This window comes from Naegleria fowleri, assembly GCF_008403515.1.
Source record: "Naegleria fowleri strain ATCC 30894 chromosome Unknown tig35, whole genome shotgun sequence".
NCBI classification, from domain to species: Eukaryota; Heterolobosea; class Eutetramitea; order Acrasida; family Naegleriidae; genus Naegleria; species Naegleria fowleri.
In genome coordinates, this window is record NW_025407967.1 from 65,597 (window position 1) to 79,639 (window position 14,043).

The 14,043-nt window shown below is 37.2% G+C and overlaps 8 protein-coding genes across 8 annotated transcripts; 5 read left to right on the forward strand and 3 right to left on the reverse strand.

Moving 5' to 3' along the window:
- Positions 1-131: 131 nt before the first annotated feature.
- On the forward strand, positions 132-2,118 carry FDP41_003678 (uncharacterized protein; the record flags this gene model as incomplete). Its single annotated transcript, XM_044707008.1, has 3 exons — positions 132-189; positions 274-1,166; positions 1,285-2,118. The coding sequence occupies 3 exons, from the start codon at positions 132-134 to the stop codon at positions 2,116-2,118; spliced, it is 1,785 nt and encodes a 594-aa protein (XP_044561738.1).
- Positions 2,119-2,245: 127 nt separating this feature from the next.
- On the reverse strand, positions 2,246-2,515 carry FDP41_003679 (uncharacterized protein; the record flags this gene model as incomplete). The annotated part of the gene is made up of 1 exon (XM_044707009.1): positions 2,246-2,515. One exon carries the CDS (start codon positions 2,513-2,515, stop codon positions 2,246-2,248), a length of 270 nt encoding a protein of 89 aa, XP_044561739.1.
- A 210-nt stretch (positions 2,516-2,725) lies between these two features.
- Positions 2,726-4,663, reverse strand: FDP41_003680 (uncharacterized protein; the record flags this gene model as incomplete). The annotated part of the gene is made up of 1 exon (XM_044707011.1): positions 2,726-4,663. The coding sequence occupies one exon, from the start codon at positions 4,661-4,663 to the stop codon at positions 2,726-2,728; it is 1,938 nt and encodes a 645-aa protein (XP_044561740.1).
- A 670-nt stretch (positions 4,664-5,333) lies between these two features.
- FDP41_003681 (uncharacterized protein) lies at positions 5,334-8,456 on the forward strand (the record flags this gene model as incomplete). The annotated part of the gene is made up of 1 exon (XM_044707012.1): positions 5,334-8,456. The coding sequence occupies one exon, from the start codon at positions 5,334-5,336 to the stop codon at positions 8,454-8,456; it is 3,123 nt and encodes a 1,040-aa protein (XP_044561741.1).
- A 376-nt stretch (positions 8,457-8,832) lies between these two features.
- FDP41_003682 (uncharacterized protein) lies at positions 8,833-9,456 on the forward strand (the record flags this gene model as incomplete). Its single annotated transcript, XM_044707013.1, has 1 exon — positions 8,833-9,456. One exon carries the CDS (start codon positions 8,833-8,835, stop codon positions 9,454-9,456), a length of 624 nt encoding a protein of 207 aa, XP_044561742.1.
- A 57-nt stretch (positions 9,457-9,513) lies between these two features.
- FDP41_003683 (uncharacterized protein) lies at positions 9,514-10,671 on the forward strand (the record flags this gene model as incomplete). Its single annotated transcript, XM_044707014.1, has 1 exon — positions 9,514-10,671. One exon carries the CDS (start codon positions 9,514-9,516, stop codon positions 10,669-10,671), a length of 1,158 nt encoding a protein of 385 aa, XP_044561743.1.
- A 757-nt stretch (positions 10,672-11,428) lies between these two features.
- Positions 11,429-12,088, forward strand: FDP41_003684 (uncharacterized protein; the record flags this gene model as incomplete). The annotated part of the gene is made up of 1 exon (XM_044707015.1): positions 11,429-12,088. The coding sequence occupies one exon, from the start codon at positions 11,429-11,431 to the stop codon at positions 12,086-12,088; it is 660 nt and encodes a 219-aa protein (XP_044561744.1).
- An 840-nt stretch (positions 12,089-12,928) lies between these two features.
- FDP41_003685 (uncharacterized protein) lies at positions 12,929-13,778 on the reverse strand (the record flags this gene model as incomplete). Its single annotated transcript, XM_044707016.1, has 2 exons — positions 12,929-13,142; positions 13,375-13,778. The coding sequence occupies 2 exons, from the start codon at positions 13,776-13,778 to the stop codon at positions 12,929-12,931; spliced, it is 618 nt and encodes a 205-aa protein (XP_044561745.1).
- Positions 13,779-14,043: the final 265 nt, after the last annotated feature.

Consider the following 14,043-nt stretch of genomic DNA (forward strand, 5'->3'; position numbering starts at 1 on the left):
AAGGTGATGATGAATTTTTTTTGGAAATGAAATTTGAATTTTTGTAACGGAAACATAACATTGGCGCCACTTGTTTACAAATTCAACAAAAAAAATACAACCTTTTAAAATCATAATCACGTGATTGAATCATGTCCAGAACAACATCGGAATCAAAAGATGAGATGAATAATCATGTTTGGATCAATGGTAGGTGAAGAAAATTTTGAAAACATTGTGTGGAAGTGAGATGAGCTTACCTTCTATGGTATTCAAAAAATCCAAAATGATTAGCTTGGTATGATCCTTTGGCCACAGTAACAGCCATGTCTCAATGTATGATGTTTTGTGATATCAATGGAGATGGAGATTATAAACTTGTGGCAGCAACTTCGGGAAAGAATCCATTGGAAAGCAAGAAAACAAAACAAACCCATCGACTCCGAGTCTATAAAGGAACTGGAATAATTAGCGAGAATATTTTATTAGAAGAACCTGTGGCCATCGCATCGTATTATACGGATTATCAAAGCCCAAAACGTCCCATGATTCTTGTCGCAAGCACCAACAAGTTATTTCTCTACAAGAATTTACAGCCATTTTTCAAATTTTGTATTCCTTCAAAAAAAATTGATGAAAAAGAGGCGGAAATTTGGCAATTCTTGAGTGAGGGAAAATATGACAGCAAGACGGCTTTCTCAGAGTTGGCACGACTTCGTGACCTTAATGCTGCTCTGAGCCCTCGAAGTTATGAATTGCTCTCGCTTACATCGAATGACGATATTCGGCAATTTATCGATTCCAGAAAAAATACGCCCATCGATTTTCCAAACATCATTACATGCCTTTCCATCTTACCAAAAGATAGGGAAGGAGAGGACGCTATTGGATGCCCAGTGATCGGAACAGAATCAGGAATTGTTTTCATCTTGTCTCCATCCGGTTCACAAATCATCAAAGCTGTTCAGCTTCCTTCGGCACCTGTTAAATTATGTATCGCTGGAAATTTAGATAATGATTATCGAATTGCAGCAGCCTGTAGAAATGGAAATGTTTATACCATCAAGAATGGAGAAGTGAGCGGAGTTGTTATAGAGCTCGAGTCACATCCAGTGACGATGGTAAGAATTGACAAAACTTTTGTGATTGGCCTCATGAATAGTACCATTCACTGTTTCAACACGAGAGTAAGTATTGGAAAGGAGCTTTTATTTGATTCGAGGAACGTTTGACTGATGATCGACATTTAAACAAATAATTTGTGAAATGCTTATTGTTTATGTGATCATGTAACAAACGCAACAGGGTAAAAAACAATATTCCATTTATTTGCCTGCTCCCATTAAAGACATGGAGGTGCTGGATATGAGAGGCCAACGCAGTGTAAAATGCGTCATGGTTGCTCTCGAAAATAAGGAATTACGTATTTATAATGGAAAATCTCTTGTGAATACTATTAATTTATATGAACATGTCGTAGGTTTGAAATATGGCACCTATGGCTCCGAAGTAAACAGCTTGATGATTTCATACCGAAGTGGAGGTTTAGATTTTAAGGTCATTTCACGAAAAGCCAGTCTAGAAAGTAAGACTAAAAGTGGACCACCACCTGAACAGGAAGAACCTCTTGACCTTCCTACCAAAACGTTCTTATATTTGGAACAAACAAAACGGGAAGTGGACTACTCATCAGAAATGCACAATGCATTCCAGAAAGATCTCGCCCGTGTTCGTCTCAATACTGCGCGAGCCTATGTGAAAATTTTAACAGATGGACAGGGACCATTGTCATACACATCGGGCTCTTCTATTCGATTGGTGGCCAATGTGCAAGGTTTAGGGCCAAAATTTAAGGTCAACATTGAAGTTCAGAATACTGGTAAGAAGCCCATCTCCAATTTGTTTATTATATTTGCATACGATGAAGACATTTATTCTTTGGAAGATGATGCAAGAAGGTTAAATTTACCCTCTCTTTTACCTGGACCTCTCTACAGATTTAGTAAGATGGTGAATATGTTGGATCCCTCGATTGCACCGGACACTCTTCGTCTCTTTGTATGTAGTAAGGAAGGTACATCACCAGTCATTACAGCAGTGGTGAACATGCCAATGGCTGAAATGGTGGAATTGATGTAGTGGTGTGTCAAGAAAGGTATCAATTTAAATAACCTTGTGTAACTAAAGATCTTTCTGTGCTGTTAATTAAACCAAACAGCATACTCCATATTAATTTATTATTTTGCCTCAATAGAGCTCTACATTTTCACTTGTTAACGTATGAAGGAACAACTTGCAATATTAATAGCAATAGGAGAAATTCTGTGAGTTTTGTGATGGGTTGACAAGTCTTGGCAGAAGAGGAAGAAAGTGAAGAAAAGAAAATAACAGGATTCTTTTGTGCATCATCTACAATCTTTTGAATGGCAAGAATTATTTCTTCTAAGGTCAGAGAGGAGAGTTCAATTTCAGAACATGGTTGAAGTGTTGTTCTCGATTGTTGTGGATGTGATTGCGTGTTGCTGTCATTCGACATTTTTTTGTTCTGTTTTGGCTTTGCTTGAAAAGCACTTTTCGAATTGAATCCACCGCTTGAATTGAATCTTTAGAGAAATACAAAATAGACATCATGCAATAATACTTGTTTCCATTTATTTCCTAGAGTTTTGAAATAGTTGTACATGATGATGATTCCAGGTAACTAGATGCATAAATAATTAATTGTTGTTGTAGTATGTGACAGTTTCTACTTTCTATTTACATAATGGGATGAATCAATTTGATAGTATTGAAGAGAACGCTGACTCGTTTTCGACTCAAAGGTCTCCATGAATGAAATATCATTGTTGGTAATCAAACTCCACGGTGACAATGGTGGGTCATTAGGTGATGTCATTGCTGTTGTAGAATGTGTGGTTGTGACAGTAGTGGTGGTAGTATTGACTGCAATTCGTTCATTGGTAGGCTGATTGGATGCAGTCTCTTTGGGTGCGCATTCTCTCTTCAAGTGAGAGAGTCCACAAATAGAGGCTTTAACATTGGTTCGTTCCGAGAGTGGAGTTTTGTGGTAAATTCCAATTAATTCCTCAACAATTCGGATCATTGTCGCTGCATGTGTCACAAGTAGAACTGTGGGTTCTGCATTCTCAGTTCTTATCTTTTTGACATTATTTTCAACATTGTAAAAAGTTCCTCTCACTCTGCGAATTAAGTCATACATCAGTTCCATTGTATTCTTCTCCGTAAAATAACTGATATAGTTTTGAGGATTAAGAGAAAAATAGAGCCCCTCCAAATTCAACTCCTCATTACAAAATTTGTCTACCATAAACTTGCTTAAAAATGGAAATTCCAGTCTAATCTGATCAATGTTTGGAGGCATCATATCCAGTGTCCATTTTCGTTTCAAACCATAAAATTCCATCAGTCCAAAGTCAATGTAAACTTCAATATTAAACTTTTTCCCATCCCTCTCACTTTCCTCCGAAATACTTTTGACAATTTGCTCGGTTGTTTGAAGGCATCTATGAAAAGGTGAGGTGTATATCTGGAGTGTTTTTGAAACGTTTTCATCACAGGAATTAGTGAATTGTGCTTGCTCCACTTTTTTAACAAGATATTTGAGGTAAAAGTTTTGTCCAAATAATTTAGCACACAGCCGACCTCTTTCTGTTAAAGGTGGATCTGCATCATAATCCCCATTCACGTCTATCGGTGTGCTTGGTGTTTCCGCTGAGGAAGCCGATGAGGGAGGTGATGTTGGTGAGGCAAGTCCATGAAGACCAGTTCCATACTTGATCAATTGAGAGGTCTTCTCTCCGTGCCGAGTGACAAACAATTCTTTCAGGGATGGAATGGTGTATTGTGGATAATGAATGGTGAGATTTTGTTGGACAGAAGCAGCAGTAGTTATTGACCTGCCAGTTGTAGTAGTAGTAGTAGTAGTTGTAGAGCCGCCGTTACCTGATGCAACACCTTGTGACTGTGTGGGTAGCACCATGTTTGGCCATGATGATGAAATAACTGGTGGTTGCTGCTGAAACTCCAACAGTGACGTTAATGAAGAGGTGGAAGAATTTGAGAGGGTACTACAAGTAGTGCCAGTTGGTGATGAGACCAATGAATTGAGCGTGCTTGAGCAAGTATCGGAGATGCACGTTGTATGGTCCTGGAGGTGGTGGTGGTGACTATTGGAATTTTCAATACATGATGAATCTGATGATGACGACAATGATGGTGGATGGATGATATCCCTGTCATGGTGGTGATGATGGTGATGAGAGAAGTAATTGCCTCCTGTACTAGTAGTTGTGTTCTGAACGTTTTGGTTGCTGCTGTTGTTGTTGTTGGTATTAGAATGTAGAGCAACGGAGGATGATGTTGATCTATTTCTGGTGGAAATAACCGGCGGTGAGCAAAGGTCATTCGTTGTGTATTTGTGGTGATGTAGTTGAGTCGGTGTGGTGACAAACCGAGAGGACTCGTTTTCATTTCCGTTCGTGTGAATGGATTGATTCATGTTGTGTGCTTGAGTAGGCTGATGATGGAAATGATAATGACCGTTATGATTCGTGGTGGAGCTACTATTACTTGAACCGCTGGTGCTGCAACTACTCTCAGATTGTCTTTTTGTAGGAATAATAATCAATGAATCCTCGTCCTCCAAAATGGTGGTTGGAGGCATGTCCATCATCATAGAGAGAAAAAGGCTGTTTGAGGGAAAAGGTGAGGGAATATTGAGAGGGAATATACTTCTGCTGCTGCTGGTGATGATGATGATGATGATGATTTTTGTTTCCAAATCTCGTGTGCCACCAACCAACCAACCAACCAACAAAATAATAACAACAACGTGATGAGCGATGGAAAAGACTCTTCGGGTCAATTCTGTTGTTATTGGTAACTATTATTACTCTTTGACAACAATGGGGTTTTAGAAATTATTTGGTGATGACAAGGATGAGAAAGAGAGCTTCTGGACCGAGTAGTCGTCTTTTTGTCCCAATGTAAACAAAAATTAACGTTGAATAATTTTTTTTTCTCTCGACTCTGGTGTGAATCATCCTCTCTGAATCATCTCTTTCTCGTTGATTTGGATTAAATTGAGAATCAACTCCCATTTATATCCAAATGGTGCTTGCTTTGGCCATCATGATCTTCTCACAAATGAATGAACAACCCTGGTCACCTCCGTTTGATTTCAAACCCTTAGAATCAATCCGAATAATTCACACGCGAACACAATAAAAATAGCAAACTTTAAGGGAGATCACGTACAATCCAATCTGAGATTAACCCTTCTTCCAAAATTTGACACAACCACTGAAAGCGCATTCACGCCAACCCAAAAAAATATGTCAGAACCGTCACGACTGTCGTCGATCAAACGATCATTTCCCAACCATGCATCATCGATCTCCTCAAATACATCATCTTCATCATCACCACCACCATCGGATCGTTCATTTCCACAATCTTCACAATCATTGACAAACCATTCCGCTTCACCATCCAAAATGGTTCAAAGTATCAGCGATGCAATAGTAGTAAATTTGCCAAGTCATCATCATCATGATGAGGATCACCAGGACGACCATCAACAACACCATCACGAACAACATGACTCTCAATCATCATCATGGACATTATCACCTTCCTCTAGGAATCGAAGAAAATCCAATCAGGATCAATATTCCTCGATCTCTACCACACCTCCTCATCATGAAGAGCCTCTTTCATGGTCTGGAGATCAATCGCCAGCATCATCCATTCATAGCAGTGTTGTAACAACAACTCGAACAAATTCATCGTCACATTCTAGTTCTAATAGTAGTAGTAGTAATAACAACAATAGCAACAGTAACTATTATTCACCACTATCACATCACCCTCCTCATAACACTCTCGGATCAAGTAGAAGCATGTCATCACCTGCATTGTTTTCCATGATGGATTCGAGAGGAATGGGAAGTTACATTAGTCATTGTTTTGGAATTTCATCACGATCTTTGCATAATGATTCATTCGAAATGATTCCTCTCACTGTTTTGACGTTGTGGAAGTTAGAGGATTATGGTGTGACATCATCGACGACGACGACGACAAATCCTCACGGAGGAGTATCTCCAGCCAAAGATTTTGAATCTAACCCATTCGAGAGTGTTCGATCGAATGAATTTCACACTTTTTTAGAGAGCAGTGACACGACCACGAACGTTCCGAGATCAACGAAGAGAAGGCCAGAAATGGTGAGAGGATACTCTTACATGTTAATGTGGTGTCCGTGGTTTAACATGTATGATAATTTATTTATTGAATTTTGGCTTGTTAAATTAGATGAATCTGTTGTCACAACCTCTAACGCAACACATACGAGATCAAATAATTTTACTAATAGTAGTAATAATAGTAGCAACATCAATTCTTCAAAACACTCCTTTTCTCAATGCTCTCCATCACCTTCAAATGATGGCTCTAATAATAATAATTTTCGCTTACTCAAAGTTCGACAACAAGCAAAAGCACTCTCAAAACAACCGAATGAACGATTTTTCAGTGGAAATATTTGGGGATATTCAGTCGTCCTAAACTCGCCGTTGAACCAAACCAATGAAAGCATTTTATCTCAATACTTGGCAAATGCATGTCCATCTTCGAGTACTCACTTTTTCGGAAATGATTTGGAAAATTTAATTATATGCTTTTTTGGACCTACTAAACTTTTCAAATTCAAGCTTAATGTTAAAAAGGAATTTCACAAAAATTACAAATCTAAAATCAAATCAGAATATGTCACCGATGTAGAATCGATTGATTTTGTGGAAGCCCTTGATTACAAATCTCTTCGTGTACACAATGCAATTACTCCATCATCGGCAGTCACAACTCCCACAGATGTTTTTTTCGATGTGACTAATACCGTCGAAGAGGAAGAAGAAATGATCGATGAATTGTATCATGGTCTATTCGATTCGACTAGCATCATTTCAGACAGTGCCAGAAAATCCCTTCAATTAATGTCACGCATTGAAATGATTCATGACCATCTTCAAGGGTATGGTTTTGTGAGATGTGACATTCATAATAATTGTCACTTGTACTCATTGCAGAGATCTGACACTTACGTACCAAGTCCAAGCTCTGCCAATGAAAGTATCAGCGATGATTCCTTTCTCGAATTACAATCACCCCGTAGTAACACTAGTATTACGACTACTCTCTCTGTCTGCGAGAGACGATCATGCAGAATCGCTCACCATTCTCTGAGTTTAGTGTTTTTTCAAAGACAAATCGCTCGAAAACAATATTTGAATTTGAAAAGCCCAACCAGTGGAAGATTTGAAATGAGTTATTCACCTCACTCGAAAAATCATGTAAAAATTGGATTTGAAAAAATTGGTCACATTTTACCATTTCATGTGGAATCTGGAAAATTGAACATGATGAATCATTCGAATATCAAAATTTGTAAATTTGATGAGAACTTGTTCTTAGTGATGGAAATTGACGAAAAGAACATGAAAAAGCAATGGGAACATTATCAATTATTGCAACAACATCAACCCAATAATTATTTTCAAACTATGAATGTCACATCCAGTCACGAGAGCTCATCACCACCTCCATTCATCATTGAGAGAAATCTAATGATGGAAGCCAATCAAGACAAAGAATTTGACGCTTTACAGTTTTTCAAATTTTACATTCTTGATTTGTCCAAATCTGACGATGTGAAACTATCAAGACTTTTCACGAGTTATGATGCCACGCATCCAACAAGTCATGCCACAATCTCACAATTTTCCTCCTCCAAAATTCATGAAGCTTATCTGAAAATTTCTACTCCTAAAACAGTTAAGAATCAATCTATCATCTCTAACTCGACAATTTCTCACAATTCCTTCTTACACATGAACAACCTCAATAGAAATCAGTTAACAACCAGTGACACAATATCTCATACCAATGACACCAATGATCATAACAATGTTCAATTCTCACTTCAGGAGCCACATCCATCATCACCACCGTCGAAACAACAGCTCTCTCCACAACCAAACAATCAATTTTCTCTGCAAGTCAATTTACAACACAACATGCTTCCAGTTTACAAAAATCAAAAATCCAAAAAGAAGAGATTTGACACTGAATTTACTTTTGAAAAACTCATTTCTCACATGATTGTTTTTCGAGGAGACATACACAAAAATCCACACCAGTACACCATTGCTCTCTTTTACAATGTGAAAGGAGATTTAAAATTCTTTTCGTCTCAACACGATTTTACTGGAATTGGAGAATTCTCAAAATTGAGAGGAAAATGGTTTGATTTCATTCATTTCACACATGTCGTTTCACGATCCAAGACATTATTCGATCAAGCCAATTTGATTTTAAATGCTAGAATGAAATCAGAGGGAAATTATGTAGTTTCAGGATTGGGATTTCCAGATGTTTTACTCTCCTGTTTTAAATGAATCTGAAATTATGGCCTTGCAACACCATTTTCTTAGAGTTTCTTCATAATTCCAGGACTTGTCATTTCCATCAATGCATGGCCATGAAATCATGTCAGATTATTAATTTTAATTAAAATTATTCAAGTTCAATAAAAAAAATTCAGGGATGGGTTTATTCGATGATAAACGTTGTTCGATGGTTTTATGTACATTATTTACAAGCCGAACGTAAGATACGTAGTGACTTCCTAGCAGGCACCCCGGAAGTAAAGGTGTTTAAACTGCTCACGATAACAGCAGCAACCCCTGGGATTCGAACGCTGGACCAGTTGGCTGCCACAGTTCCAGAAAAACCACTCGGCCATATGCGGGCAGCTAAGTTCAATAAAAAAAAATGAAAAAGTCGTTCGACTCCTCCTTTCCTTCCGAAACAATAACAATTTCTTCAACAATTTCCTCTCCATCCAATTCAAAAACAATCCATTCAGCCAACCGTAACAACAACAAGAATGAAAAAACTTCATTCTCTTCTTCCGACGAAATTTCGGAACAAACAGAATCACAATCTTACCATCTTCCAACTACCACCACCACACAATCTTATCATCGTCCTCCTCCTCGAAGAAAAACCTTTGAAAAAGCCAAAGCCATCCTTAGCTCTCAAATGAAAATTCCAAAAGCCTTTGCCACTCACAAGAAGACTCTTTTAGAGGCATCGGGATCCTCATCATCAATATTGACTTCGGTCCATCATCAATCATTAATGAAAATTGGTAGAATGTACAACAATGAAAATGAATTCAAAAACTATGATTCCAAAGGTTTCAAAGATTCCTCTCAAGTATTGCAAGAAGGTTCAAAACGAGGACGTGGAGTCAAATCCATTGAAGAAATTGAGTTGGAACAAGGAGACTCGGATACTTCGTTTTATACTTCCGATGAAGAGGAAAGTCCATCTGAATACGAAGAGGAACGATCGTTGAAGCCACTTTCGAAAAGCAGAAGGATGAAGAAGTGAGTTGCGTTTCTGAAATTACTTTTGAGTTGACTCGAGTCTTTTCGAGGTTCTTAAAAAATGTTTCAACATTCTTATTCGACTGATGATCCATCCATTCCGATTCAACAAGAACAACAACACACCAATGATCATCATGATGATGACTACGAGAGAGAAATGATTATTCACAACGATAGCATGAATATCGTCTTACTCTCGCAACAAATCTATGAATATATTGCGCAAAAAGATTTTATGCAAGCCTTGAAATTATTGATAGAATGGATGAATTCCGATCAAGCTACTCCGCATGATGCTGCGCATATTATTGAATTTTTAAAAAAGATATACAAATTGGGTTTTCATCATTTGTCTCACGTGTTTCGAGAGTTACAAGAAAATCAAAACGATTGTAAAAAGTTAATTCTCGCTGCCATGTATTGTGGCAGATGTGGTCATCCGGTGGATTATGAAAAAGCAATATCATTGTTTGAATCATCGGATTCTCTCAAATCTCACTACTTTTCTCAAAACATGATGGGAAATATTTATTCGAATGGAAATGGAGTCGACATTGATTATACTAAAGCTAAGGAATATTATGAAATGGCTGCAAAACAAAATTATTCAAGTGGTTTCCATAATTTGGGAAATATGTATTATTATGGAAATGGAGTACAACAAGACTTCACAAAGGCAATGGAGTTATTTGAATTGGCAGCTCAAAAAACTCATTACGATGTTACATGTAACAAATATTTAGCATTTGAAAATCATTATGCAGAAGCATTATATGTACTTGGCACGATGTATGAATTGGGAGATGGAGTGGAAAAAGACACTAGAAAAGCAATAGAATACTATCAACAGGCAGTGCAACTCAATCATGAATATGCTGCTTTTTCCATTGGAGAAACATTTGAAATAGATAATAATTATGAAGAAGCAGTGAAATATTTCAAAATTGCATCAAGTCTTAACTTTGTTGAAGCACAGTATCGCTTGGCAGAAATGTATCGAGACGGTATTGGCGCAGAACAAAATCTCACCAAAGCTATTTATTATTTTGAATTAGCTGCAGAAAATGAATATTACGACGCAGAAGATCAAAGTAAGGAGTTGCGGCTGCAAAGATTTTGTTCACATTTTCACAACAAATTGTTGAGCCATTTAGCGCTGCATTCATTTTCAGATGTGTGCACAATTTCCTTTCAAGAAGTGGCTGATGAAGACTAGAGAAGTAAAATTAACAAAGGATTACATTACGGATTGAAGACGGTCCTGAGTGGTATCACTTGTTTATCGAGAAATAGTTTGAAATGCTAAACATCATTGTTACTCTCACTTGACGCAGCATTATTCTGTTCGTTGTGATTTTCGAATAAAAATGAACATTCTCCCCACATGTATTTAAGATTGGGAGCAACATCTTTCAGACTTTGTTTCAATCTCGATATTTCTTCTTCTGAATAGCTCTGTGGAAAATCAAAACATCCAATATCTAAAACTTGCAAATTATGAAGAATGCCCCCTCCAAAATAAATGCCCTTTGATGTCTCAATGATTTGATGAGTAAAGGCGCTCCGATTCAAATGTAATTCTTTTAGTTGTTTAAACTCTCCAATGTGCTTTTAAAGTTCACCTGGAATTCCTGAACATGGGAAAACATCTAAATATTCCAAAAATGGTTGAGATTTTAAAAATTGATAAAAAGTGTCGTCTCTGGCTATGCATTCCAATTCAGAATACGATTCCAATTCAATTCTCTTTAACTTGGAGCACATTTTGGAGAGGCATGCAAAAAATTTGTTTGTGACCAAAGACCAGAGCTGGTATTAAAACAACAATACACTGTTTGAGAGAGGATTTTCAAGGGCCCTTGAACGAGATAAACTTTCCCTGCTTGTCTCCGATCATATTATTGTCTTTGGCCAATTTATTCAATCTATTAATATTTCGTTGATTATAAAATTGTTCTCATCACCTGTGTACAATGGCGATCATTACATCCAAACAATATATTACCATTTACAATGCACTACAAGCCATAGAGTGGATTAATTTATTATTATTTAGAACTGTTCGACCTCTGCTTGAGAAACATGGTGGTCGATTAAAATTTACAAACAAACAAGTTTTGGAACGATTATCAGCGAAAAAACCGTCATTATGGACTTTCAATAGAAAATATCTTAAAACTATTCAAACTTTGCAATTAATGGAGACCGTTCATGTCATTACAGGTATAACTCCAAATTCATCTCTCTCAACAACTCTAGGACAGACACTCGGCAGAATGTTTATTACTTATTTTATAGCAGATGATTTACCAAATAATGATTTACTGACAGACATTACAATGTTCACTCTACAAGTATCATGGGCATTGGCAGACATTATTCGATATTCACATTACATCAGCCAAACGTGTGATTTAGAAAAAGATCCCAAGACAGCCAAAGTTGTGAAATTATTGAAATTTTTAAGATATAATGCATTCTTGATTTTATATCCTATTGGCATGTTGAGTGAAATTGGATTAGTGTTGATGACACGACGAATTGTGATGCAGAACACAATCAACAACAACAACAAGAGGCATTTGAAAAATTTCAAGATTGCTGTTTTTTCATTCCAATCATGGAATCGATGAAGTCGTTGTCCGTCATGGGTGCATTTGAAGATGACACCAAAGAACGATTTGTCTTGGATTTTGTGAAATGTTGTCCAAATTTGCAAGAGTTGAAATATGCATTTACAGGATTTTTGGAATTGTTTCTTCAAACGTAATAGGTGCTGAAATGTCAATACTAACTTGCTGATTTTCAGAATCCAATTCTTCATCTCGAAATGGTAGTTCTACAACTTTTCTCATATCCATTAGATTGAAACCAAGATCAAACGATAAAGGATTGCAGAAAATGATCGGAAAGTTCACATAACGAACCGTTTCGATCGGCAATTTCCTCCACAATATGAATGACTTGATGAATATTGTATTTTGTGATTGCAAGTGGTTTTTGGTTTGCAGTGCACCAAATTCCATTCCTCTCGAATTTCCTGTGATTCAGAAACGCAATATTTCGCCAAATGATTTTCAACCATTTCAGAAATGATATTAAACATTGTGGATGATGTGAATGCCAGTTGCAGAATATCCTCACTTGGCAAATATTGCAAAATTAGACCCAGTTCATCATTTGATAATGGCGCTGAAATGATGTGGTTGAAAAAGGATTGGAGAGTCTTCCGTACTTTGTTGATCATCGTTTCTTTCATCTATAGATAAATTAATTTTGATCTTTTTTAATTCGGGATGGTCAACATGATGATAGGCCTCTTCATCGTCCACCTCTTTGTAATTTCTTTTCATTTTTTTTGTAATTTCATTTTTTTTTGGAAATTTTTTTACAAATTCCAAAATTTAGTGGATCGAACCAAGTTGGCAGTTTGGCCTTTCTTTATTCTTCATCATCTTTCGAAAGAGTATAGCTCAAACAAAAGCACCAGCTCTCACCACTTGACTCTCAGCATAGGAACTTCTATTATATCCAGGATCATTCACTAAATACACTCCATTGCTGTAGGACTTGGCAAGAACCCAATGTCCACCTCCATTGACATTCAAAACAACGACTTTACCAGAACAGAGCCAATTTCTAATGGTTGCCTTATTAGTGGTTTGTCCAAGATATTTGAAACCAAATCTGGAAACAGAAGTCCAGACAAACAAGTTGCCGTAATAACCTCCATGAGTTTTTAATCATGCGTTCATTTCACCTGGATTTTTGGTGGATTTTCCACGTCCTTTTAAAGCCATGGTGACAGAGGTCATGAGACAACCAACTTTACAAATGGTGGAGCCTGTGATAAAGGTCATGATGCATGTTGAGTAGGATGAAAGAATCAGTGTCAAATGTCATTCGAATAAGTAGGTACAAACAGGATTCAATAAAAAAAGAAATTTTCACACTTGATCCCAATCGATTGCCACCCCATCGACTATCACATTGCTTAAACAATGGGTAACTGTATGATTGTCTACAACTATTTCCACTATTGGAATCTGCCATCACGGACTCTTCTTCATCACCTAATGCTGTTGGGAGAATGACAAGTGACGTATCATCCATTGGTGATTCTTCTTCTTCCTCTTGTTCAGTTCGATCAGCAGCAGCGTTGATGGCACTCGCTGGGAGGTCAATTCCAAAATGAAGAGCATTCAGAGAGGGTTGTCCAATGAGAGTGACACCTGACTGCTCTGGGTAGGCCTTTTGAGCCATCACAGCGACGGAAAGAGACAATAGTACAGTTGCAGCAATGAAGAGGAGAATGGACTTCATGTTGTGGAGTAAATATTTTTTTAGTGAGGATGGCGTATCTGTTTCTGATGCTGAGGCAGGATTATAACTGTCAATTGTCAAAGAGTTATTGTTGATGATTGAGGAAAAGCAAATACAAAATGAAAGATATTGTAACTGCATCTTGTTAGTGCTCGCTGAAAAGAGGATTTATTCATCACACAGATCTGGAAAGAGTGCAGTTTCTTTCACAAAATCAAATCGGACCAATTTCTCACATTTTGATGACACGAGCCTCAATTACAAC